Source organism: Mytilus trossulus, chromosome 7 (genome assembly GCF_036588685.1).
Source record: "Mytilus trossulus isolate FHL-02 chromosome 7, PNRI_Mtr1.1.1.hap1, whole genome shotgun sequence".
In the NCBI taxonomy this organism is placed as follows: Eukaryota; Metazoa; Mollusca; class Bivalvia; order Mytilida; family Mytilidae; genus Mytilus; species Mytilus trossulus.
Genome location: NC_086379.1, coordinates 44,943,124 through 44,967,223, shown reverse-complemented (window position 1 = coordinate 44,967,223; position 24,100 = coordinate 44,943,124). Strand labels below are relative to the sequence as shown.

Sequence of the window (24,100 nt, the reverse complement as noted above, 5' to 3'; positions counted from 1 at the left end):
ATGAGCAGACTGAACTCTTCCTATATGATTTTTAAAAAAAATATATATATAAATACAATGAAGAACGTTCTTATTCTTACTTAGCATAATTATTGTCAAAAAATTATCAGAATTACTATATTTTATTGATATCCATTGTCAATATCTAGTTCCATTACATGTGCTTTGTCCTCTTATGTCGCATTAAATCATATTTAGTAATGATATTGTCTTCAGTATCTATGTAGTTGCACCAATTAAATAACGTTCGTTGCCTTCTTTTGTTGCGTTAAGTAATTGTTCATATTCAGTAACGGTATGTTCTTCGTGAACAGTGTCTAAGCCAGTTGTCTCACTCTCTATTAGGTGTGCTCTTGTTGCTAATGGCAACTTATAATCTTCATTGTTTATTTCACTATGATGTTTCAATACTGGTATGTGCACCGTTGGCCTAGTTAATTCTATGTTTTGTGAGAATGCGTATGTTTTAGGTATCACCGATTGTTCTTCGTCTTCAAATAAGAATGGTGTCGTTTCTGTGGATTTATCTGCCCTTTTCACTTTCTGAAGTTTAGGCAGTTTACCAGAAATACTTTTTAAAGTTTTTTGCCCATGATTTTTAACATTGTTCACGGGTGTATTTTCATTGCCGTTAACCACAATATTCACTTCCGGTGTCAGAATAATCGATTCAAGCTTTCTTATTTTCATCTGGTGATTACTAATGCAGCCTTCTGTAATCAATAAAAGGACCAAGCCTGTACCCAAAACAACGGGGCCGATAATGTGTAATTTATCTCGCAAATTCCAAAATATCGTTCCTTCACCGAGACTTTGAACGGTGCTCCCCATGATTAAAACAAAACCAACCAACCAACAAAAAGCTGTAGGAATTAGTAATTTTCGTAAACATCGGACTCTTTCTTTCCTTTTCTCTCTTTTAGCTTCTCTGTCAAATCTTCGTTGCGCATAAGTCTTCTGTCTTGCAGCATCTTTCTCTTCGAACCAAATGCTAAATTGCTTGATTCGCTGCCTTTCTGATGATTTTTTCTTAGAGCTCTTAGATTTCCCAAGACAGCCACATGTTTCATCAGCATATTCGTGGAAGTGGCTGTTCCTTCTGTAAATAACGATATATTTTTATTGAATTGTGATTTTGAAAGTAAGATTCGTTATTGCTAGTGTTTCAGTTTACAAGTAATATAAATATGAATCGAAAAGATAAAATGAATTTAATCAAATATTTTACGACTTCTATAACAAACCTAAACCCATAAGTGGAATAAAAAGAGACTACACCATGCTAAATAAAAGTAATCGAGAAACAGACAAACACCAAATTAAACACAAATCATAAAAATAAAGAATGAGAAACACAACCCCACAAATACCATGAGATGGATTACTTCTGTTAAAATGTTTTGTTGAGAGTCATATTCAGTGATAAGGGTTAAACAAAATGACGGATTGACTGAAAGTCTCTTATCCATCATAAGAATTATTTACCAGAACAAATAAAAGTTCTATAGTATCCTAAAACTTGACAGAGAGTGAATGCAAAGCGCTTTCAAAGACAAAAGGATAAACAAGACAATATTGTAGGGAACAACACAGACATAAAAAAAACCGATAAACACTGAAAACTCAAGCAAAGTTTAAAGCAACCTTATAAAACAAAATAGGGGTCTTAGTGCTCCGGATGGGAGCTCTGTTCCTCATAGTTCTTTTTACAAAGATTTAGTTTATAAAAACTTATTGATATCAGAAATCTAGAATGTATAATAATAAAATAAAGGAAGCAAAACAAATACTAGTAGCTTTAGATGTTACACAGAAGCACGGTGTGGTACTTTTCAATTATCAAGAACATCGAATTATGTTGCATGCATATGTTGTATGCATATCTAAATATAATTTTTTTTAAAAACAAGAAGCTAAGTCAGTTTGTCTGATACTATATGTAATGGATCAAATATGTATGGAATTATTGTAAGGTAATTATGTCTGCTTGGTAGGTATGATCAGACATTGACCTCGTTTTATGGTTCATTTGTCAATATTTAATTTTCATGGTTAGGTCTAAATGTATAAGCAATCGATGAACTACTTTGGGCATATATACGAATTAGAAGACCTTAAGTTAATTGAAACATGGTCAAGATGTCTAGCTATATAAATTCAAAAAGAATATGAAAGGTTATTTAATTTCTAGTATATCTTTTTGGAATGCATGTCTTATAAACACAATGCATATTGACTGAGTATCAGTCATTTAAATTATATTTAGATCATTAATATAAATAACCTTTGAATTATTTTGGTCGGTGAGGTTTCAATTTCTTTAAAGTTAGAAATAAATTTAATCCATATCATATTTATAAGCATTTAATAACAATCTACTGTTTATTTATACTTAAACAACACTGGTTAAGCTTTTAGGACTTCAACAATTTCCAGTCGTTTTAGGATATAACGTCGTCACATTAACATGGACACGTGTCGATCTGACAAAATCAGCGTTGACCTCATAGATATATTTTTGATCCAGGCAATATTTTATAGAGATATTTCTGATCTTAGCAATTCTGCCTTTATAGAGATATTTCTGACCAATCCAAAGTTGACCTAATAGAAATATGTCTGACCCAAGCAATGTTGAATTGATAGAAATATTTCTATAAACAAAGGCAGAGTTTTGACATAACAACACCGAATTCAAAAAGGCACTTTTCTGAAGAAAAAAATCCCGATTGCACAATGTTATTTTTGGTAATAGTTACACACACAATGTTACATGGGACATCCAATCTAATTAAAACTTATCTTGTAAAACATTATCGTGTAGTAGGAAGTATGATTGATTATGAGACGAGAAGATGTTATGCGACTGTCAATGATACAACTCTACACCAGAAACCAAATTATGTAGAAGGTACCAACTATCATATGCCCCCGTACGGCTTTCAACATTGAGGAATCCGTACCTTACATGCCGTGGTATAGCCGGATAAATGGTAGTATGTGATTGCCTATTGGTTGAAGCAAGTATATTATTTCTGTTTAACAGAATGACGTATAAAGTGTAAATGTTGTTATGAGAAATGTGAAGTAAAAAGATTTCAAATTTGAGAATTTTAGAATTCACGCACCTTACATTAATTGTGAACAATTTCCTTAAAACTATAATTTTGTTATAATTAATAATGTTAAATTTTGAATAAGCACCAATAAAATTAATAAGGACATTCAATTCTATTAATATATTGAATTTGGAAGTAGTTGTATATATATAGTGTATTTTGGATACAAATTCATTTTGGTTAACGGTAGATAGACTTCTGCGCAAAATTTACAAAAATAATGTGAATTTTGCAAAATTTAGTTGCTTTCAACAATTATCTATAGCGCTAACTTATGACTTTAGGATTAAATGGAAATGTGAGAAATATTTGAAAATGCTTTCAATGTGTAAAGGCGCATGCATATTTGAATTCTAGTAAGTTTCGCTATTTTCTTATTTTGACCTTCTGATTATGAGTGAAACAAAGAGAGCTTTCTTGAAGGCAGAGGTCCAAATAAATTTCCCTCTATCAACACTTTTCAAGATGTCTCCGTTTTTACCTATTAACACAAGCTTTTTTGGTTTTTTGATATCCTGTAAAAACGAAATTTGCATCATCTATGTTTTTCAGCAACCTAATCCCAAAACGCTTACTATGCATCAAATTTAGTAATACTGAAGTCCTGACACAATAACAACAGTTTCTCGTTTACAATGGTGAGCTTTGCTAAATAAGAAATTACGTCACATTTCAAGTACAAGAAGAACACATGTTGCCTGAATGTATCGCCTACCTTCCTGGGGTACTATTTTGAAGGGCACTCTGCATCACCATTTTATTTCCGATATTTACATTAAACGCTGCCATATTGTTTAAGGACAAATTTTAATTATGTTGTTTAATTATCTTTGTAATAACGTGCTACTTGAAACCTTTTTGATTTAAAAAGAATCATTCATGAGTAGACACGGTATTGTCTTTTTGAAGTGACGTATATTGTTTTAACTATATAATAATGCTATTCAACACTAGATTTAGTATTATTAATTTTGAAATCTATGATGATAACCTTTCCGAAATAATATTTCGAATTGTATGGATTTGCGGTTTCCCGCGAATTAACATGATGTGTTGCACAAATGATATAAAGTATGTGCATCTTTAATTACTTTGATATCGGATGTTTTACTAAATACTATGTTCATAATAGCTAAATGAATGTATAAATTCTTATATAAAATCGTATTCGTTAACAGTTAAATTTTAGTTTAAATACGGTTGGAAAAAGAAATATAGGTGTAGATGTACCCGGTAAAAACTACGAGCTGTTCTTAATGCTTCGTTGATTTTAACCCAAGCAGAATGGTAAATGTGTGACCTATTGAACTAATTTTGGACAAATAATTTATATATGGTCTATGCTGGCAAACAGTTGATAAATTGTGTCTTTATTTCATTTATGGAAAAGGTTATAAAGTCAAGGATCCATAAATAAGGTGAATGTTGATCAAGTTGGCAATTAAGTAACTGGCTATTTTACTTTTGGAATTTTTATAAAACTGTTTGCAAAAGTATGAATTATTCGAAATACCTAAGGATTTTCTTATCCCATGCATAGATAACCTAAACCGTATTTGGCACAACTTTTTTTGAAATTTTGGGTAATCAATTCTCTTTAACTTTGTACTTGTTTGGCTTTTTATCTGTTTTAATCTCATTCTGAGCGTCACTGACGGGTCTTATGAAGACGAAACGCGCGTCTGCTGTATTAATCTATAGACTGATACCTTTGATGACTATTTACCTCTGATTTGTAGATGTATAAATACGTAGCCACGTCCGGTCGATGCATCATTGTCTTATAAGGAGAGCATCACTATGTGCACGTTAAGGAACCATTGAAACACGTCTTTCAGGAAATCGTTTATGACGTTTTGCAAGGCAAAATGACTGCATCTGTCTGACATGACTTCCAGTAAAGTAACTGTCTGTCTTACTATTTTACTCATTTTGCAGAACGTATGTTTTTGAGTATTGTTAATTTGTTTCCGTGATGATAATGCATGAACATTTTTCATTAGACGTTAAGCATACAACAATCATTTAATCAAGCCAATAGATTATTCAACTTCTTGTATCCGTTAATGCTGAAAGCTCTTTAGTTACGGCGGTTTCGCACTTGAACATGAACCATCTGTTTCCATGCTTCAGATTTTTTACCCAACTGAAAACTAAAAGTTACGCAATTGAAATACCCACAATAAAGTATATGGGATAAATTGAATAGATAATCAAAATAACTAGACTTCTAACAATTTTCGTTGAACAGGCAACCATGGTATGTAGAGGTGTTAACAGTTTTATAAATCTTTAAAGGTTATTCATAACAAATAACCACAATGCGAACGCTTTTAGAGATAATTTCCTAATGCATGTAGAGTAAGTTTTTATATTGTACAATTGTATTTGGGATGACGTCCAATCAAATCTAAATATAATACATAGAGTTTTAACTATGCCTTTATATATTGTTTGCAGATTTCAATCTGAATTACAATGCTTTAGCAAATGTTATTACAAAGCAAGCAAAACAACATAAGTCTTACTCTACATGCATTAGGAAATTAGCTGTAACACTATACGCTGTCTTGTCTTTAAGGTCAAAGTTAATCCAGTATTTTAAGGCAGCCCTTCGATGCACAAATTACATATATACAAAAACATGTACTAGTATATATAAACGGTCTTCAACAGCAATACACAGTGTTGAATAACAGTTATACCATTCTGTTATTCTCTTCAATGTTTATGGTAATCATATTGATATATGCATATTATGATGCATATATGCTAATAAACATGCTGATGTTTTACTGTTACACCACTGTCCGAGGTAATAACAAGGGGTTGGCGCCTTCAAACAAGTTTAACTCCGCCACATTATGTGTGTGATTTCCCCAAGTTCAATGAGGAGTCTGTGATTAAGTAGTTGTCTCCTGCTGCTGTATATTATTTTTTCTTTTATTATTTTGTATATTAATTAGGCCGTTCGTTTTCTCGTTCGAATTGTTTTACGGTTAATTGTCATTTCGGGACCTTTAACGTCTATGCCGTATTGGTTTTGCTCATTGTTGAAAGCCGTCCGTTGACCTATAGTTGTGCATTTCTGTCTGGTTTGGTCGTTGTTATGGAGTTGTCTCATGGCAATCATACCACAACTTCTTATTTTTCATAAAGAGTACAAAGCACTAAATGTTTTTATAAAGAGCAAGCAATAAGACTGGTCGGTTTGTTCGAGGTCAGAAGAATGTTCCCGAGTATCTGGTGATCATTGATTGTGACTGAACAGCAAGTAAAAATCCTGCTCAGATTGTCGGTCTAGTAATCATCTTCGCTAGCCAAGGTTTACGATCCACTCCCGTTATCTCCACCCTTGGCGGATTGAGATAAAATGTCGGAGACACAAGGTAAGGATTTTCATTGGTTGCAGTCGAAACTCGCTGCATCCAATATATAATATGATCACGTGTAAATGTAGAAAGTGTTTGTAAACAATTGCCACGTGTATATTGTCGGCAACAAGTCTTTACATCCTTAAAAATACGACTATATTTAGTGACAAATTGAATGTTTTTGATCATCAGTCTTATAGAAGTTCATATGTTTTTTTCATGCACAGAAACTATGAATATTGACCTATATTTCATTTCCGGCTTTACCCAGTGTGTAGAATGTAGACGCTACCGTGTTTTACATCCAAATAGTAGAGTTCAAATGCTACCATTGGTCAAGAATTATGTATCTGGAATAGGCGTGACTTTAATCACAAATGTTGGCTTAATCTGGTTGGCTAGCGAAGATGTCTAGTAAAATTCTCAGGTTAAATTTATATCGCATCAACATGTTCTCGTCCTTTAATTTGATTTGCCACTGAATGTTGAGCAGCTAGCCATCTATCTTTTTTTATAAACTCAAATAAAAATTCTACAGGAAATAAAGTTGATTGGATTGTTATCACGATACCAATTCTTTCAATACAAAGTTTAACAAAACATAAAAAAATGTGTATATTGCATGCATAACATTATGAATGAAAGCAGACTTAATGCATATATATACGACAATAAAACAGTATCCCCACAACCAAAAAATATACCCCCTAGACTCCTTCAACAGCAATGTATATAGCACTTTATATTTGTATGTTCTGTATAAGTACTAGTGCACAAGAGTTAGAATCTTGAAAGTTGATTACTTAGACTCACAAATATGTATACTAAACTAGTTTTTTTTCAACTTTCCCGAGTGAAGCAAACACAGGTGCAATTGATATTTTATCCTATAAAATGTATACTGTCTATACTAGTCAAATTTATAGTTGAATGTAGTTTTGATGAATGTTTATCCTAAATATATGCTCCGTGTACACAGTACACATTTAGTATACGTAAACACAGTGACCTTTTAGATTACTTTATATATATACACATTTGTGTTTTTCTCACGATTGCTCACAGTTATTCTCATATCTACATCAATAATTCTTCTGTTTCATCGATATAAGGTATTTTAGAAAGTAGACATGTAGTTGTAGATGATGTAATGTTAGAGGACGGAAGTGACTTCATATATGCTAATGATGATGACGGTGAATTATTGTTTTCGAGACACTTCAATGATTCACTGAACTCATAAGAGTCTTTCTTATTTAACAGTTTCTTATAAGGCCGTAAAGATCCATTTGTCATTTTCAAATTTGTACCATTTGTTAAATGAGCAGTCGTTTTGCATGTCGTAGATGGTGGTCCTGAGATAGATCTTGTTAAAAGTTTTTTGTTCACAGGTGAAGACTCGAGGTAACAGATTTTAAGAGTCTTTGAAGTATCGCCTTCCACTGAATCTTTATTTGGAACTGGTTTCCAATTAGGATGTAAGCATCCGTTTAACAGTGATCCAGTTATGAATTGAGCAGAAGATTCAAATTCGTCAAGCGTATGACATGTAGCAGACGATGTTGCAGAAATAGATCTTGCTAAAGGTTTTCTACTGAAGTTCATTTCCTTTTGTTTCTTGTATTTATTTAAGACCCGCTCTCTCCGCTCTTTCTTTCGTATTATTTCTTCCTCTGCTTTAAGTTTTGTTATTTTTGTAGTATGATTATTGACAAAAGCAACAGTAATGAAAAATAATACGAGACCAAAAACAATAAAACCAGGTCCAATTATGCGGAATACTTGTCTTTGTTTCCATAATAAAGAACCCTCACTTATACTTTGAATAGTAGCACCTAGAATGAACACACAACCACAAAGCATTATCAACCCTGACGGCCAGTATAAACATTTATATTGTCTTAATCTTCTGTCTCGAGCAATTCGTTCTTTTCTATCTTTTTTCCTTTTTCGTCGTCCGGCATATTCTTCATCTTTTTCACCTGCATATCTCTTTTTTTCATCGTTGAATTTTTCAACACGTCTTTTTATGGAATCGGCTTTACTTTTCTGTGAATCACGTGATTTGAAAGAATTAGACGAGCCTTGTTTGGTTCTTTTTATATCCATTGATTTGAAAGAATTGTTTTCAGAGCGATTCTTTTTTAAGTTCTGCTTGCATTTCAAAGAATCACATGATTTTATCTGACTACTTCTTCTTCTTCCTGTTACCTAGATTGAAAAAAAAGTATATTATATTTATTGATACGTGTACATGTACATGTATATATAATTCAAATTTCTATATATTCTGGGTATCAAATAGGTTTACTATTTCACTTAATTCAGAATGAATAATTCGACTGTGTTATGATCCTTATAATAAGAATTCGGATTATGATACCTATTTTACATAAATATATCTTTATGTAGGTTTTCCTGAAAAGGCAATCATACTTCTCGCGTGATTTTCATTCCTTCTTAAAAATTCGCAATAATAAATGCACACAATATTTTCTGAATTTATTGTATCTAAAATTATAACAAGTATGGCGCGTAACATGTTATGAAATATTCAAAAACACAAAAAATCGTTATGAACACAATAATGATCATCTGGAAAGCTCAACACCAAGTGTTTGAACAAGCAAACGACCTATTCCAAATATGACGCATGATAAACTAAGAAGTCCAAAACACTTTTCGCCATCAAATCCACAGGCATTTGTCTCTGTCAATATGGGGTTGTTTCATTGTAAAGATATATCAATTACCGACAGACTGGTGTACTCTTATACGTGAAAGGGACAAGGGAAAGTAATAAAATATTGGTTGAAGCGAACACATTGAAAACTTCCGTTAGCTACCTTGTGTTTTTTTGTACTGATATGGATAGTAAACCCCATATTGACAGAAACAAGTGCCTGTGATTAAATCTTAGTATTTGAAAAAAAATTCGTTAGTTCCAAGAACCAAGTTTTTGTAAAGTCTCACTATACATATCCTTGCAAGAACATAGCAAAGGGCTTCGAATGCTCCTCCTGAAAAATTTTAAAAATCACTGCTAAAGACTATTCCAGTCGAGAATAAATATTGAACGAATTGAAACTTATACAGTAATGACAGTTATGTCCCCTTTAATACAATTATCAGCGTCATTGTGGCTAAAAATCTTGCATGTATATTATGTAAATAACTTACGATACACTGTATTAAAGTGTACAGTAGGTTTTCTATTTCGGATATTTCATGTGTTGCAATAAAGCTTATGTTTCTGTTTACTGATTCCGTCTATGAATAAAGTTTTTGAATTTAAACTGCAGTATTTTTAGGTATAAGTATTTTTTTAGCATGTACGTGAACTGACTTCTATATCATAATAAGTATTTCTTTCAAAAATATTTTTTTTATTTAAATAGCAATTATTTCTTTATTACACAGAATATTGAAAAATGTTGTTGCTTGTAGTGCCAACATTCAAATAATCTGTCAAATCAGGATTAATACTTGTCCTGAGTGAACATAGTCAATTTCAATAAACGGAAGCAAACCAGCAAACATTCTTCACAAAGAACTATTTCCGTTTTTTGGGGATGACGATCATGAACGTAGGACAGAAAGTCACAGGACAAAAAGTCCCGGACAAAAAGATACAGAACAAAAAGTCACAGGACAAAAAGTGCAAGAAATATGTCCTTTACATGATTAAAATTTTAAAAAATCTTCATTTTTTAAGTAAAATGATAAATTTCATTAACTTTAATAGAAATATATGTAATAAAAAGTAAATGTTTCAAGATATTTCTCTTATATATTCAAACAATTGTCAAAAAATAGTTGTGACTTTTTGTACTGTGACTTTTTGTCCTATCAAATTTGTGACTTTATGTCCGGTGACTTTTCGTCCTGTGACTTTCTGTCCGTTTACCGACGGTCATCACTTACATTATAAAACTGCAAAATTGTGTCAACAAAACAAAGTCTGTGATATTCACTTTTTTTTTAAATCTTTGAGATTTAAAATTTTTTTTTTTTTTAAAATACACTAGACACTAAACATGCGTATTAAACAGATCAACGAAAATGATTTTCAAAAGCTTTAAAGATATGACAGTGTTCTATCATGTTGGAACCCACAATGAAACACAACAACAAAACGTAACCAATTCCGCACACTTAAAATTAAAGATGGAAGTAAATCGAATGAGTTTGGATTCTGCAATATATCAATCTAACAATCAGAAAATCATTTAAACAAACAAAATTTTGAAAAAAAAAATTAAAAGCACACAGCCTTGATAGGGTGGTCCAAAGTTAGGAACCTTTCATTCACTGGATTTATTTTGTTGCTGTAAATAAAACAATGTTTACTTCCGCAACTTTCTATCAATTTGGATAGTTCGCATAAATCTTTCAGCAAATATTATTATAATCAGGGAAATAAAAGGGAGAGGAGTTAATTGTTGCTTGCTTAATTCTTTTTTCCTAAGAGCCTTGTCATAAAGTTTTTCTCCATCGTAAAATATCTATCATGGCCTATTCCACCTTCAAAGCATTATTCACATGCATGAATATATAATTAAATGTGTTTAAAATATTTTCTATGTTTGGACTTTTTTAGAACCTTGTATATTCTGCAAACATTATCAGTAATATCTCTACTATAATAATGATGATATAATTCATAGGGTTGCAAGGTTGATACAGCAATAAACGATTCGTCCATCCTATAAGCCTAGAACATTAATAATTAAGTATGTTTTACGATATGATATGGAATTATTGTTCAAATCATATGTTTTGATAAGACATGTGAATACGTATTACATGCTCTATTAGGAAATTTGGACGTCATGAGAGCTAGCTCATAGTGACATCATTAATTAAAAAGATGTTTCATACGTTATCAGAGCATAACTGTTGTATAATGCATTGATTCTGTCTTCAGTACAGTGTGTGGGTTACTCGCATATTGGTTTATCTAAATTTTGTTCTACATAATAACTATATATTTTCTCATTTCTCTTTCTGACGTGTTGGTAGTTTAAACTGGTGCAGTTTGACTCGGTGCCAATTATTTCGATCCCGTTACTTTTTGTTTGTTTAAAGAGTTGTGTTCCACTGATGTGTATCATCAACACTGTTTTTTGTTAACCAAGCGTCATTACCGAGGCCCCTCATGGGGGGTCCTAGTAATCACATAATCACCATTTTTATGCCAATATAATCACATAATCATTAAATATTTGCTTATCTTTAGTAATCAAATAATCATAAACTAAAAATACAGTCCTAGGTAATCAAATAATCATGAAATATTTGGCTTAATAATCAAATAATCATTAAAAAAACCGGCCAAGTAATCACATAATCAAAAACCCCATGAGGGCCCTCATTACCGTACGCCGAGACTTAACTTGCGTGGACAGAAGTAACATTTCTGAAACTGAATGTCCATCTAAAATTAAGAAAGAAGATTTTCTAGAGGCAATGTCCAACATTGTTTGATATGCAATGAGAAAACTATATATACGTATCCACAACAGGCGCAATAACGTACAAATGTACCAATCTCCCATGCAGAGAGAGAAAGGACCGATAACTCTGCATGGAGATTGCAAATGTAGATGTAAGAAGCCAGAAAAAACTAACTAAAAACCAGACAAAACAATGACCAAAAAGGAAACGACGAAAAAACAATCACGATTGTCTGCACAACACCCAATGAGAACACTTCACCCTTATTAGCGCGGGCATTCACTCAATAACATATATATTGAGTTTGAACGCGTTTAAAATTAATTACACCAACATTGATTTATAACGTCAATCATTTATGCAGCTAAACGACGTTGCTCATATTTGACCGGGTACCAGGATGTCGTAGGTAACCTGTCGAAAAATAATATAAACCGGAGTCCAAAAGTCGGTAATATGAAAATAGTCTATTCAACAAAAAACTTGAATCTCCTTCCGAAATTCACAGATTCATAATAAAACCACTTAATGTCTTGAAACAATAGCTCTAGGGATGAAGTTGGTATGCATATAAGTGCAAAAGTGAAATTCAACATCAATTGAAATGTAAAAATAAAAAAGAAGATGTGGTATGATTGCTAATGAGACAACTCTTCACAAATGATAAAACGACACAGAAATTAACAACTACAGGTCTTCGTACGGCCTTCAACAAAGAACAAAGATCATGCAGCATAGTCAGCTATAAAAAAAACATTTTACATAAGGTAATATAAAAATTAATGTAACTTCGATTTACCGTACAACTATATGCAACAATATAAATTTAATATAACATGGAATTACAGTACAACACCAAATACATGCACAACTTAAAGCACTTTTTAACAAGTCTAGAACACTACCAATTCGCCTTTTCAGAATCTAAATTATCATGGGTAATCTCATTGTTCGTACAACAAAATGAAAATAACGTTACATCATTGGATGGATTTCCATTGTTAAGAACGTTTTACACCCATCACAACATTTGGTGTACGTTTTTGAAAATATATCACATAATGCATTAGATTCTAAAACTGCTAATTGAAGCTTTTTTCAACAGGGAACCAGTGCTGAATACCGGTAATTCAGTAGTAAAAGGCAAATTCAGGATTCACGAAAGACTTGCTAAAAAGGGTAATAATTTATATCACTACTATATTTATTTCAGATCGTCTTACCCTTTCCATGATGGCTATAACACAAAAACTGAAAATTAGGGCTCTGCGCTACGGAACAAACACAATTTTGAAATTGCTACATTACGATGTACTAGACTTGGTTTTGTTTTTTTTTCCCTTAAATGTGCATATGGAAAAAAAGACTGATATAATAAATTCATTAACATGTTTATATTATTGTCATTTTGGTCTAAAACATTCAAAGAAATTGGATAAATGCTTGTTCTATCATTGATCATTGAGCAATTTCAAAGTTGATTCGCGTATACAAATATATATATATATAAATATTTAAGATGCATTGCTAAATAAAACAAATAAAAGAATATAGTATGCGAATCTATCGTGTTTTCTTCTCATTTATACGTATCATGTCTGATAGTTTTGTTCGAACATATTTGTCAATATAATGGAATTTTATGCGACTGTCAAATACAAGTCAAAGGTTAAGCTAGCTATAAAACTGGGTTTAATCCACCGTTTTCTACATAGATTGAAAATGCCTATTCAAAGTCAGGAATATAACTTTTTTTTATCCATTTGTTGAATGTGTTACATTTTATTTTGCCATTTGATTAGGAACTTTCCGTCTTGAATATCTATGAATTTCTTTTTTCTTTTTCTTTTACTTTTACTTACTGTTATTTTCCATCATCACGTAAATGTTAAATTGTGCATGACATATGTGTATCCTTGAACTTTGTTGTTGTAAACAACATCATTAGTGTCTGTAAACAACAACCCCTTCAGCGAAGTGAATTTTCTTTCCATCGGTCATTGGTTGGAATTCAGTACTTATTTTTTCTTTCTATCTATTCATTAGATGTTATCTACAAAAAAATGATAGAACTTATCATTAGGGAGTCTTTGTAATGCTATTTTCCTAATGTGTGTTCATTGAGACTTTTTTAAGGAAGCATCCCGGTGCGGGTATTTCTTGCTGTGTTGATAAGCCATTGGTGACTTTATGTCGTTATTTAGCTTCATTGGCAATTCACACTTAGTATTATCAGATGTTTCAAAATGTTTAAAATCTTCTGAAACTTATAACAAGTTTAGTAGATTTTGGTGACAGATTGAAAATTAATATTATTAGTGAAATGTTGGGAATATTTTGTTTAATTACATTCTATATTGATGCTAACCTTATCATTTATCTTTAAACACTTTATACACAAACATACAAACATATATATATCATACAAAATTTATAAATATTATATGAGGAGGTGGTACCACAAAGTTATTTAGTGCTTGATAAAGCATTTCTAGAAATGTACATGTCGCTTATAAATTTAACAATAATTCTAATTATATCAGTCTCAACACACGTATACAAAAATTTTAATCTTGCTTCATTAGTCATACTGAAAAAAGAGGGAACTATTTCACTAATTTTGGAAAACAGTTGGTCTCTAATTATATTTAGTTTTGTACATTTTAAAGTGAAATGAAATTCATCTTCTACCTCTAAGAGACACAAAGGACAAATTCTTTCTTCTACAGGGTTTTTAGTGTGACGCCCTTGTTCAATTCTAAGAACACTATTACTAATACGAATTTTAGCAAAATGCCCTATTACTTTTCTGTCTATATTTAACAATAAATCGTTGAGTTAAAACTTTGAGAATATTAAGAACCAAACCAGATGCACCAAGTTTGATACTATAGTCAATCAATATTGTTTTAAAAGATCTAAGAATGGTACCTATGAAAATACAGGCCCGTAGTAGTTTTGAATGTGTGTTAATTTGTAACGAGCTTGCAGTTTTACTGTTCAAACAATTATACAGAATTTTAAAATAATCTACTTTTAAACATAGACATCTAGGCCTATAGTGTTTAATATTAAAAGTTATCAAAAACTGTAAGTAAGATATGTCAAACAATTAAGTCACTGACCTAAATTAAAATTAAGTATTTAAATTATAAATATACTTTGCAGAAAGCCAGCTTAGACTTAATATCCTAATATAGACGACATTTTTGTTAATGTTATGTAGCTAGTCCAAATAAGTCTATATTGATTAAAATCCTTTGGAATTACTTCAAACCGTAAAGTTATCGAATTTCGCTATTAAATCCTATTTAACCAAGATTTTTAGATTTTTAGAATGTTTGAGTCTTTTACATTTTTTGGGGGTTTTAGACATATCGTAAAAATTGGCTACTGGACAAAAAAGTGGCTGCTATCTTGATTGGCTCCATAAAGTGTCTGCTAGCTTGAGTCTTGTCAATTTTACTGGACATTCCAGACAAGCTGCTTTAAATTTTTTACCATTAACCTTACCTTTTCTTTCATTCATCTACACGTTATACAGGTAGACAAAACAGAACATGAATTCTTGTAGTATTGTATTCTTGGTGTTCTTGTATTTTTGTATTATTGATGTTCTTGTATTCGTGTTCTCGTGTATTCTTGGTGTTCTAATATTCTTGGATTCCTGGTGCTCTGGATAAGTTCTACATCATTAAATATTAGAAAGATGTCAACAGTTGGTCCGAGTTCTTATCACAGTTATCCCGGAACATCCAGACGTGTCTGCAATTAAAGCACGGAAAATGTAAGAGTTGACTTTAAATGAGTGATTCATGTTTTCTTAACGCCAAGTGGCAAATATTTCAGTGCGACAACAAATTTTGTGTATAGGTTCATCAATGTGGGTCGGCTGGGATGAGGTAATGAGTGGGAAAACTTTGCCTTGCAAGACTATCTATTAAGAACATTCAAACAGTTGATGCAACGGATTTTTCATACATGCACAAAGCGTGGAACTTTCACTGTGTACATACGAGGCGCCAGATCTAACAGCTTACTTGGCTGCGAATTCATCTCACAGCAAAATAGTCCTTCTTCCTATAAACATGGGTAGTACATCAGACGATCATTGGAGAGTTAGTGGTATCTGTTTCCCTAAACATATTATTTTATTCAATTTAGAAAATATAAAAATCTTTAGGTGACTAGAAAACTGCATTTAACAGCAACATACAATTCTCTATTCCATTTAAAATTGGGATTTTACCTGCTCTATATTTCAGAATGCATTCATACGGCCTTTTTGTTTCTGTTGAATGTTCTTTCCCATATCAGCAGACAATATCTTTATAGGACTTGATAAGAAATTTGTCAATTAAAAAATAATTTTATTCTTTTTAATGATTATCATAAAATCACTAGTCTACAAAATTATACTTAAGAAACCTTGGGCAAATGATTTTGAAGATATGAAATGAAATCCCATACGGACATCATCACTGATTGTTCGTTATAAGGTACCACATTCCAGTGTTATTCCTAATTTTAATGTATGGACGTTAGTCAAAAGAGAAAGTGGTCTTCATATGATCAAAGATTTGTACATAAATACTCTCTGTTTGTAAACTCTGCATTGCAGCTTTGTTAAAGTAATTCTGCTTTGTAAATATACTATGTGATAATATTTTGAAGTGCTTATCTTAAAATAAAAAAACTTTCTGCTTTCAATGCTTTAAATTGAATTTCCTTCCAAAATTATTTCGTTCTTTAGCTCAATTAACTTACTATCTTTTCGTGTCGTGTTGCTAAGTCTGTAGTCTGCTATGGTGTGTTTTATATAATTGTGTTTCTCTGTTTGTCTTTTTCTTTTTTAGCCATAGCGTGGTCAGTTTTTTTTACTTATGAGTTTGAATGTCCCTCTGGTATCAATTTTAGATGATAAGATACACTTTTTATTCCATTGCCAAATCAGCCGTAATATTATTAATCCCTTAATAAATGCAAATAAAGCCCATTATCCTAATTTTATTCAGCTTTACTAAAACTTAAAAATGCTTTAGATCCCCAAAAAAGATATGTTGTCTTATGTTGAAGGCTTTATATATGAAGCAAGCCATGGAGTTGTGAAAATGATGTCCACTTTGGTCAGTTATCTGTGTACCTTTAACTTCTATTGCTTAGAACTTCTTTCGTGTATGGTATGCTTCTTACGTAATTAGACAATCTACTAAAACAAAGGTTGCAATCCCCGTAAGTAAATTTGACCCTATTCATGAATTTTATTGTTCTTATCTGGTAATATTAATATTTTTTTCAGTTCTCAAAAGTTAGTAACATCTTCGGACGAGTATCACCGCTAGTGGAATGTTAGTACCTAGAGTACAACCCACACAGTAGACACTGCATCCGAACGGTCAAAATTGAAATGATGCATTACAAAAAGAGACAATTTATTCTAGTTGATTTTGACTGTTCTTTTATGTTGTTTTGATGTTTAGATGTCAAATGATTTCAGTATCTGGCTCCATAATTGTATTAGCTCTCTAAAGTTTGTTACATCCTCGGATGAGTATCACCGCTAGTGGGAAATCTGTACCTTAGGGTACACATTAGTATATCTTCCGAAAGGTCATAATTGAAACGATGCATCATAAATAAGATAATTCTATAGAGTTTTGGATGATTTTAAAATTGAGAATGGAAAGGGGGAATGTGTCAAGGAGACAACTATCCGACCATAGAGCAGACAACAGATGAAGACCACGAATGGGTCTTCAATGCATCGAGGAACTCCTGCACCGGAGGGGTTCTTTAGCTGGCCCCCTATACAAATATGTACTAGTTCAGTGATAATGGACGTCATACTAAACTCCGAATTATACACAAGAAACTAAAATTAAAAAGCATACAAGACTAACAAAGGTCAGAGGCTCGTAACTTAGGACTGGCGCAAAATCGACTGTTCTAAAATTAAGTTCGTTTTAATGTTCAGCCGTCAAACACTTTCTGTATCTTGCTTCACAACAGAATTCACGAGAGCAAAAGATGCATGTTCTCCAAGAAACACGCGTATTGTGCATTTAACTTAAATATCCACCAGCTTTAAAAATTCCTTTTAAACTGAAAATTTACACAATCTATAATATTCTAACGATGATAAGCAAATAATACCTTTTATATATCGTATACGTGATGATAAACAGTTTACCATAAGATAATCCAATTATCCCGAAACATAATGGAAGAATTAGTTCATGTAACGGACAGGTAAATCTTGAATAAGCATTGTCATTCATGATATTAAAGTAGGTTTGTCCAGAAATCCAAACATGATAAAACTTATATTGCTTATAAACATTTGTACTTTTACATCAACTTGCAGATGAAAACAACGTTTAAGTAATTAATCTTACCATATGAAAAATACAGGAACAAAATCCAAAGTCATCAGTAAGAAATTGATTCAATGATTCCGTGTTAAGTCAGGGGTGGTCAGTGCATAGATATAAGTCAATGAATTCCATTAATTATTCACTCGTCTTCCTAGTAAACAAGATGTAATTTTCTGTACATATATAACCGTTATATAAAAAAGAAAGCACTGTTAGCATATAGTTTGATAAACATTCGCTGATTTAAAGTTCTAAAATTTGAATTTAATCTAGTGATTATTTTGACTGTTTAACCTATTAAATTATATGTGGTCAACTATTTTAATGTGTTTTAAGTAGTTGGTATTATATTCGAATATAATAACCTACGGTGCAACAAAGCTTTTCACAGTTAGTTGTTTTATTCAAGTGCTGTTTTCTGATAGTTTTTGGGGGTTTAATTGTTGGGATTAGATGCATTCTTTCTAAAATCAATCATATATATTTGAATATCCTATTAATAAGTGAGGAGACTTTTATTCTTTCTGATTAGAGTCAACACACAAGGATATCTTACAAACTTCTGCATGTTATATGTTGAACTAAAAAAAAAAGCAATTTTAGATTTTAATGATTTTGATAAACTTAATTCATTGTGGGTTCGTTTTGGTGATACATTGTTAAGATTTTTCTGGTTTTAGCTCTACTTTTTGGACATCACAGTGGTATTAATGTACTGCTTTGCTTTTAAAAACTTGGTTGGATTTGAATTAAAATCATTTATTACATAAAATAATATATTATATCCCAAACGGAATAATCACAAACGAAGAAAACTGCTTACACGATATAAAATAAAATATTATCTATTTACGGAACATATTATGATTTTTTTTTGTCTGGAAGTCAGAATCCGATCTTCTGCAATGGTTTAATTTTATTGATTGACCACAAGAAAGAATCACTATTGTTTTGAGGTGCAAGAACGTCTTTCTCACAATATGCAACTATGTGCTTGCCAGAAAATCTAGTCGTTTGTTTATATGTTAAATAAGTGTTTCTCCTTTCTTGTTTCTGATATAAATTAGACCGTTAGTTTTCCTGTTTGGATAGTTTTACATAAGCCATTTAGGTGCCCCTTTTAGCTTGCTGCTAGGTGTGAGACAAGGCTCCGTGTTGAAGGCCGTATTTTGACCTATAATGGTTTATTTTTACACATTTGGACTTGGACGGAAAGTTGTCTCATTGACACTAATACCTAGCAGGAAAACTCTTTCATTGGTTCTTGTATGACCAATTGAATTTGAAGTCTTTGAATAGGTATTAAAAACGGTATAACTAGTCATGCATGTACTCTGTTAAAACAATAAATGTCAGCGAATTGTTCAGATAAATCTTTTCAGGCTGCATTTAAAGTTTTAAAATATGTAGTGCGTGTAGATCTATTGTGTTCTAATCCTTGTAATACTAGTTTATTAAGTGCATTGCATATCCTATCGAAGTTATATAGGTGACGGTTTGTTTGTATTAATTAACTGGGGGGGGGGGGGGGAGGGGGTGCACTGGTCGTAGAAATATTCAAGTTGATCAGTTTAGCCATTAACAATCCATTAATATATTGTTTTGTCTCTTTAGTTGTTCTTTTTTTCTTCTTTTATTTTGGGGGGGGGGGGGGGGTCTACCGAAAAACCAAAAAAGTAGTTCAAACAGATAACAGCGGATTCCATTAAGAACATGTGTAGGCTAGCCAAATGTAATATCTTTGGTTAGCTTGCTTATTAGCTGAACCGTGAAGTCAGCTAGGTTAGGCAAACTAGGTGATACATTCGTACACAATAGACGAAGTTTAAGATATTATGAATGCATTCGTTCAAGAATTGAATTACAGCAGATTTCAGTCAGTATGTAGCTAAAGGTAATATCTTTGGTTAGCTTGCTTGTTAGCTGAACCGTGAAGTCATTGTTAGGTTAGGTAAACTACCCTCCTTTAATAGTAGACTAGCACAACAGATAACCAATCTATCTCTCTGTAGGACTAATATACTTTAAAAGGAGGGAAGTATACCTTACCTAACAATGACTTCACGGTTCAGCTAACAAGCAAGCTAACCAAAGATATTACCATAAGCTACATACTGACTGAAATCTGCTGTAACATTATTGTTCACCATTCACACGTTTCATATATGACTTTAAGGTGGTATGGGAGTCTAAAAGAAAAATGATAGAATTTGTTCATACTTTGCCAAAACGTAGTATCTATTGATATATGTTGAAAAATATTATAAAAATGATAGGTCACCGCGCATTTTCTCAAGCTTCAGGACGTGACAAAATGACACATTTTGTATGGATTATACAGGAAAAAACACAATTTTGGGATTAGAAACTAAACAAAATGACAGAATTGTTAAATACTTAAGGAAAAGATAGCTTTCAGACAATGCTTTGAGAATATCAAAAGACAAGGTAGGGTCACCGTACGTTTTTCTCGGCTAAAATACAAAATAGGAAAATTGCATGTAGATTCCTGCAGAAAGTGCACTGTTTTAGAGTTACCTCCCCTTAAAATGCCAATTTTTAAAAAAAAATAAAAAATAACCAAAATTAATCAACATTTCCAAAATCATTAATATTTATAAGTTATATTCTTATAAATTGGTTCTTTTAAATGAGAATTCACATTATATATCTGCATTCCTGTATCAAATTTTGCTGACTCGATAGAAAATCTGGACCTTTGGTTCTCTGTTTTTTACAATCCAAGATTGAGGAAGACACCCATACCACCTGAAAACTATCTAGCTAGTACTTGCATTTGGAAGAGTCGAATAACTTCAGAGCGCATCAAAAATATAAGTCATTACTACGACATGGTTTGATGTTTCTTGTTTCTTATTGATTTATGTGGTCACTTGTTTCTCAATATATATTTTGTATATTTTCACTATTTGGACATATTGACTCGACGCTACTATTTCTTCTAAATAAAAGCAAGTGTTCAGTCATGACAATTGCATTTTCTTGGGAAATTTCGGAACATCTCGCCGGCGGATTTTTTGTATGCCAATCAACAAGAATGTACCATGTTCCTTTCTAAATGAAACCCCAGATATGGTTACTACCAAAATCAACATATTCTAGCTTGAGGTTGATTTTAAAATAATAACTTACCGTTGAAGATTTTCCGTTAGCGACCGTCGGGAAGAAGAACAGCATTACATTTAAAAGTGTTGCTCGTTTGTATTGTTCGAATCAACACCATATCCAAGTACTACCTAACATGTACAATGTCAAAATACAGAATGCATGTATGCAAGTGCAATGTTATTATACTAATAATATTATATAAACAAGTCTGCGCTGTTATAATTGAGAACAAACAAAGGCAATACGAGATTATATATTATAAATGCACAACTGCATGTAGGCTTAAAAGCTTACGGTTGCATATTAGCTACTAAGACGTGAGATTAAAGCTAAAATCGTGACCTTTCTGGTTTGAAATGACATATAATTGTTGACCAATCACGACTCACAGAACAAGCATAACTGATTTGACTGCACATTTTCATATTTTACGACGAACTTGAGTTTTGAATCTAACAGACAAATAGCACTTTCCGTTTCCTTTTTTTTTATTTTAGAAGCGCACAATAACATCTTTACGACAATATGTGTCGATATTTGTTAGTAATATACACCGAAGCATACTTCATTAAGTATGTCCAACACCAAAAGTCCAAAAAGACAAATCAGTACACAAAACAGTAAAAATCTTATAAAACACGCCACCAAAAACATAAATATTCCCAAATCATATCAGAACTAATAAGCGAAAATGAAAATAATGATGATCCACTGGAAGTAGATGTATTTTAAACAATTAATATCCGATTACAAAGCTTGCTTGGTCGTTAAATATACCATGTTCTTCTCTCAAAAAGACCCATGATCTTTAATTTACTACATTTATTTGCAAATTATATTTACCGATTTTAACCCAAATAACGTCTAGTATCCATGGATTAAAATTAAGTCACGAAATCGAATAGTAAGTGTGCGATGCATGAGGTGTGATGTCGTGTTGTCGTATACCCGTATCCTTTTCCCCAATGTGACCTAATTAATTAGACTTGTTATCAGGTTTGAGTGACACGGGCAACACGACGGGTGTCACATGTGGAGCAGGATCTGCTTAACCCTTTTGGAGCACCTGAGATACCCCCAGTTTTTGGTGGGGTTCGTGTGGTTTAATCTTTGTTTATCTGTGTTGTGTTTTGTGTGTACTTTTGTTTGTTTATTTGCCCTTTTTTATTAGGAATAGCGTTGTCAGTTTATTTTGGTTTAATGCGTTTCAATGTACCTTTTTAGTTTTTATGGGTCTGTTGAGTTTTTTAGCAACTAAAATTATAGAAGTCTGTTGAGTTTTTTGGTAAACCATTAAAATAGCAAAACCGATATGGTCCTTCCTTATCAACAAAATATAGTGTTTATAAAAATCTATAAATTTCAAATTTGGCAAGTTTTTCGTTGATGGTAATTTTTCGAGGCTAGATTAATTTGACAGTTATCCTATATTATGTTAAAAGAGGAAAATTAATTCGCTTATTACCATTAACATAAAAGAAATAAGCCATGTTTGGCAGATATATATACGTATATGGTTTTAAGTGGGTTTAAGACTGTTATTATTGTGTCAACTAATACCACTGAAACCAGTACACGGAACATAAATTGTTGGTGTCGGCATATTTGTTTTTCGTTGATTGTAAAAATAATGTAATTATTTGGTTTTCTTGTTTCAATTGTTAAATAACGCAATTTAAAAAATAAACAAAATTTTTAAATGCGGTGACCCTGCAGATAGGGTGGACTTCCTGAAGAAGAAGAAGTTTTACATTTTGTCAAGACGAAACATTTAATATATAACTACTAAATGGTATTAGTTTTGCTCGTTGTTGAAGTATTTACGGTGAATTATAGCTGCTTATTTACATCCAATGTCATTTGGACTCTAATGGACACTCATTGGCACTCATACTCATGCATCAAGTTATTTTTATTTAAGGCATTGCAGTGACGTCCCGTGATATCTTGTTCTGGAAACGACGCTCCAAATCATATTCAGTTGTTTGATTTTTATGCTTTTAATATAAAAAAAAAGAAGATGTGGTATGATTGCCAATGAGACAACTATCCACAAAAGACCAAAATGACACAAAAATTAACAACTATAGGTCTTCGTACGGCCTTCAACCAAGAACAAAGCCCATACCGCATAGTCAGATATAAAAGGCCCCGATGAGAAATTTTAGTTTTAATAACGTTAGAATGGTTATTTACTAATTTTTGTAGTCGTCGGACAAAATCAAAAAAGAACGGGTGGCATTGACCCCCCACTAGACATTATTGCATGCATGTTCAGGACGACAGTTGCAACAGTTAGTAAGTTTGCAAGTGTTATTTCAGTATACACATAGGGTCCCATTTTAACAAGCATTTAAACTATTATCATTACACATATATTCAACCATATGCAAATATTTGCAAAACATAACACGTTCTGGTTTTGACCCGTTTTCGTATGCAAAATAGTCACACAAAAAATGTATAAACAATAATAAAAAAATACATACCTTCTTTCTCTTGCCGTACACAATTAAATTACTGGAGTATTTAGAATTTATTTGCTCATCCTAACTAGCATAATATGTCAATTAAATTTCTCTTTAACATATTTATATAAAACAACTTATCAAGTAACCGACTTTTAATTTCTTTAAAGTCTTTTGTT

The 24,100-nt window shown here is 31.9% G+C and overlaps 2 protein-coding genes across 6 annotated transcripts; both read right to left on the bottom strand.

Moving 5' to 3' along the window:
- Positions 1-40: 40 nt before the first annotated feature.
- On the bottom strand, positions 41-3,922 carry LOC134727061 (uncharacterized). Its single transcript, XM_063591446.1, has 2 exons — positions 3,835-3,922; positions 41-1,099 (listed from the first exon to the last, which is right to left on the bottom strand). Exons 1-2 carry the CDS (start codon positions 3,906-3,908, stop codon positions 220-222), a joined length of 954 nt encoding a protein of 317 aa, XP_063447516.1. The 5' UTR covers positions 3,909-3,922; the 3' UTR covers positions 41-219.
- A 3,174-nt stretch (positions 3,923-7,096) lies between these two features.
- Positions 7,097-24,064, bottom strand: LOC134725155 (uncharacterized). 5 transcript variants are annotated; one of them, XM_063588736.1, is made up of 7 exons: positions 23,943-24,029; positions 21,478-21,581; positions 18,346-18,475; positions 15,464-15,715; positions 13,813-14,003; positions 13,174-13,187; positions 7,097-8,704 (listed from the first exon to the last, which is right to left on the bottom strand). In XM_063588736.1, the coding sequence occupies exons 5-7, from the start codon at positions 13,826-13,828 to the stop codon at positions 7,571-7,573; spliced, it is 1,164 nt and encodes a 387-aa protein (XP_063444806.1). In that variant the 5' UTR covers positions 13,829-14,003; positions 15,464-15,715; positions 18,346-18,475; positions 21,478-21,581; positions 23,943-24,029; the 3' UTR covers positions 7,097-7,570. The 5 variants fall into 5 exon arrangements, with proteins under 5 accessions (XP_063444806.1, XP_063444808.1, XP_063444807.1 ...); XM_063588738.1 differs by lacking the exon at positions 21,478-21,581 and having other exon boundaries at positions 23,943-24,064; XM_063588737.1 differs by lacking the exon at positions 18,346-18,475.
- Positions 24,065-24,100: the final 36 nt, after the last annotated feature.

Bases quoted from the DNA above. Each gene is read 5' to 3' on its own strand.
- LOC134727061 (XM_063591446.1), bottom strand. From the start codon at position 3,908: ATGGCAGCGTTTAATGTAAATATCGGAAATAAAATGGTGATGCAGAGT. The intron at 1,100-3,834 runs GTAGGCGATACA...CGTTATTTACAG, and splicing joins CAAAATAGTACCCCAGGAAG to AAGGAACAGCCACTTCCACG.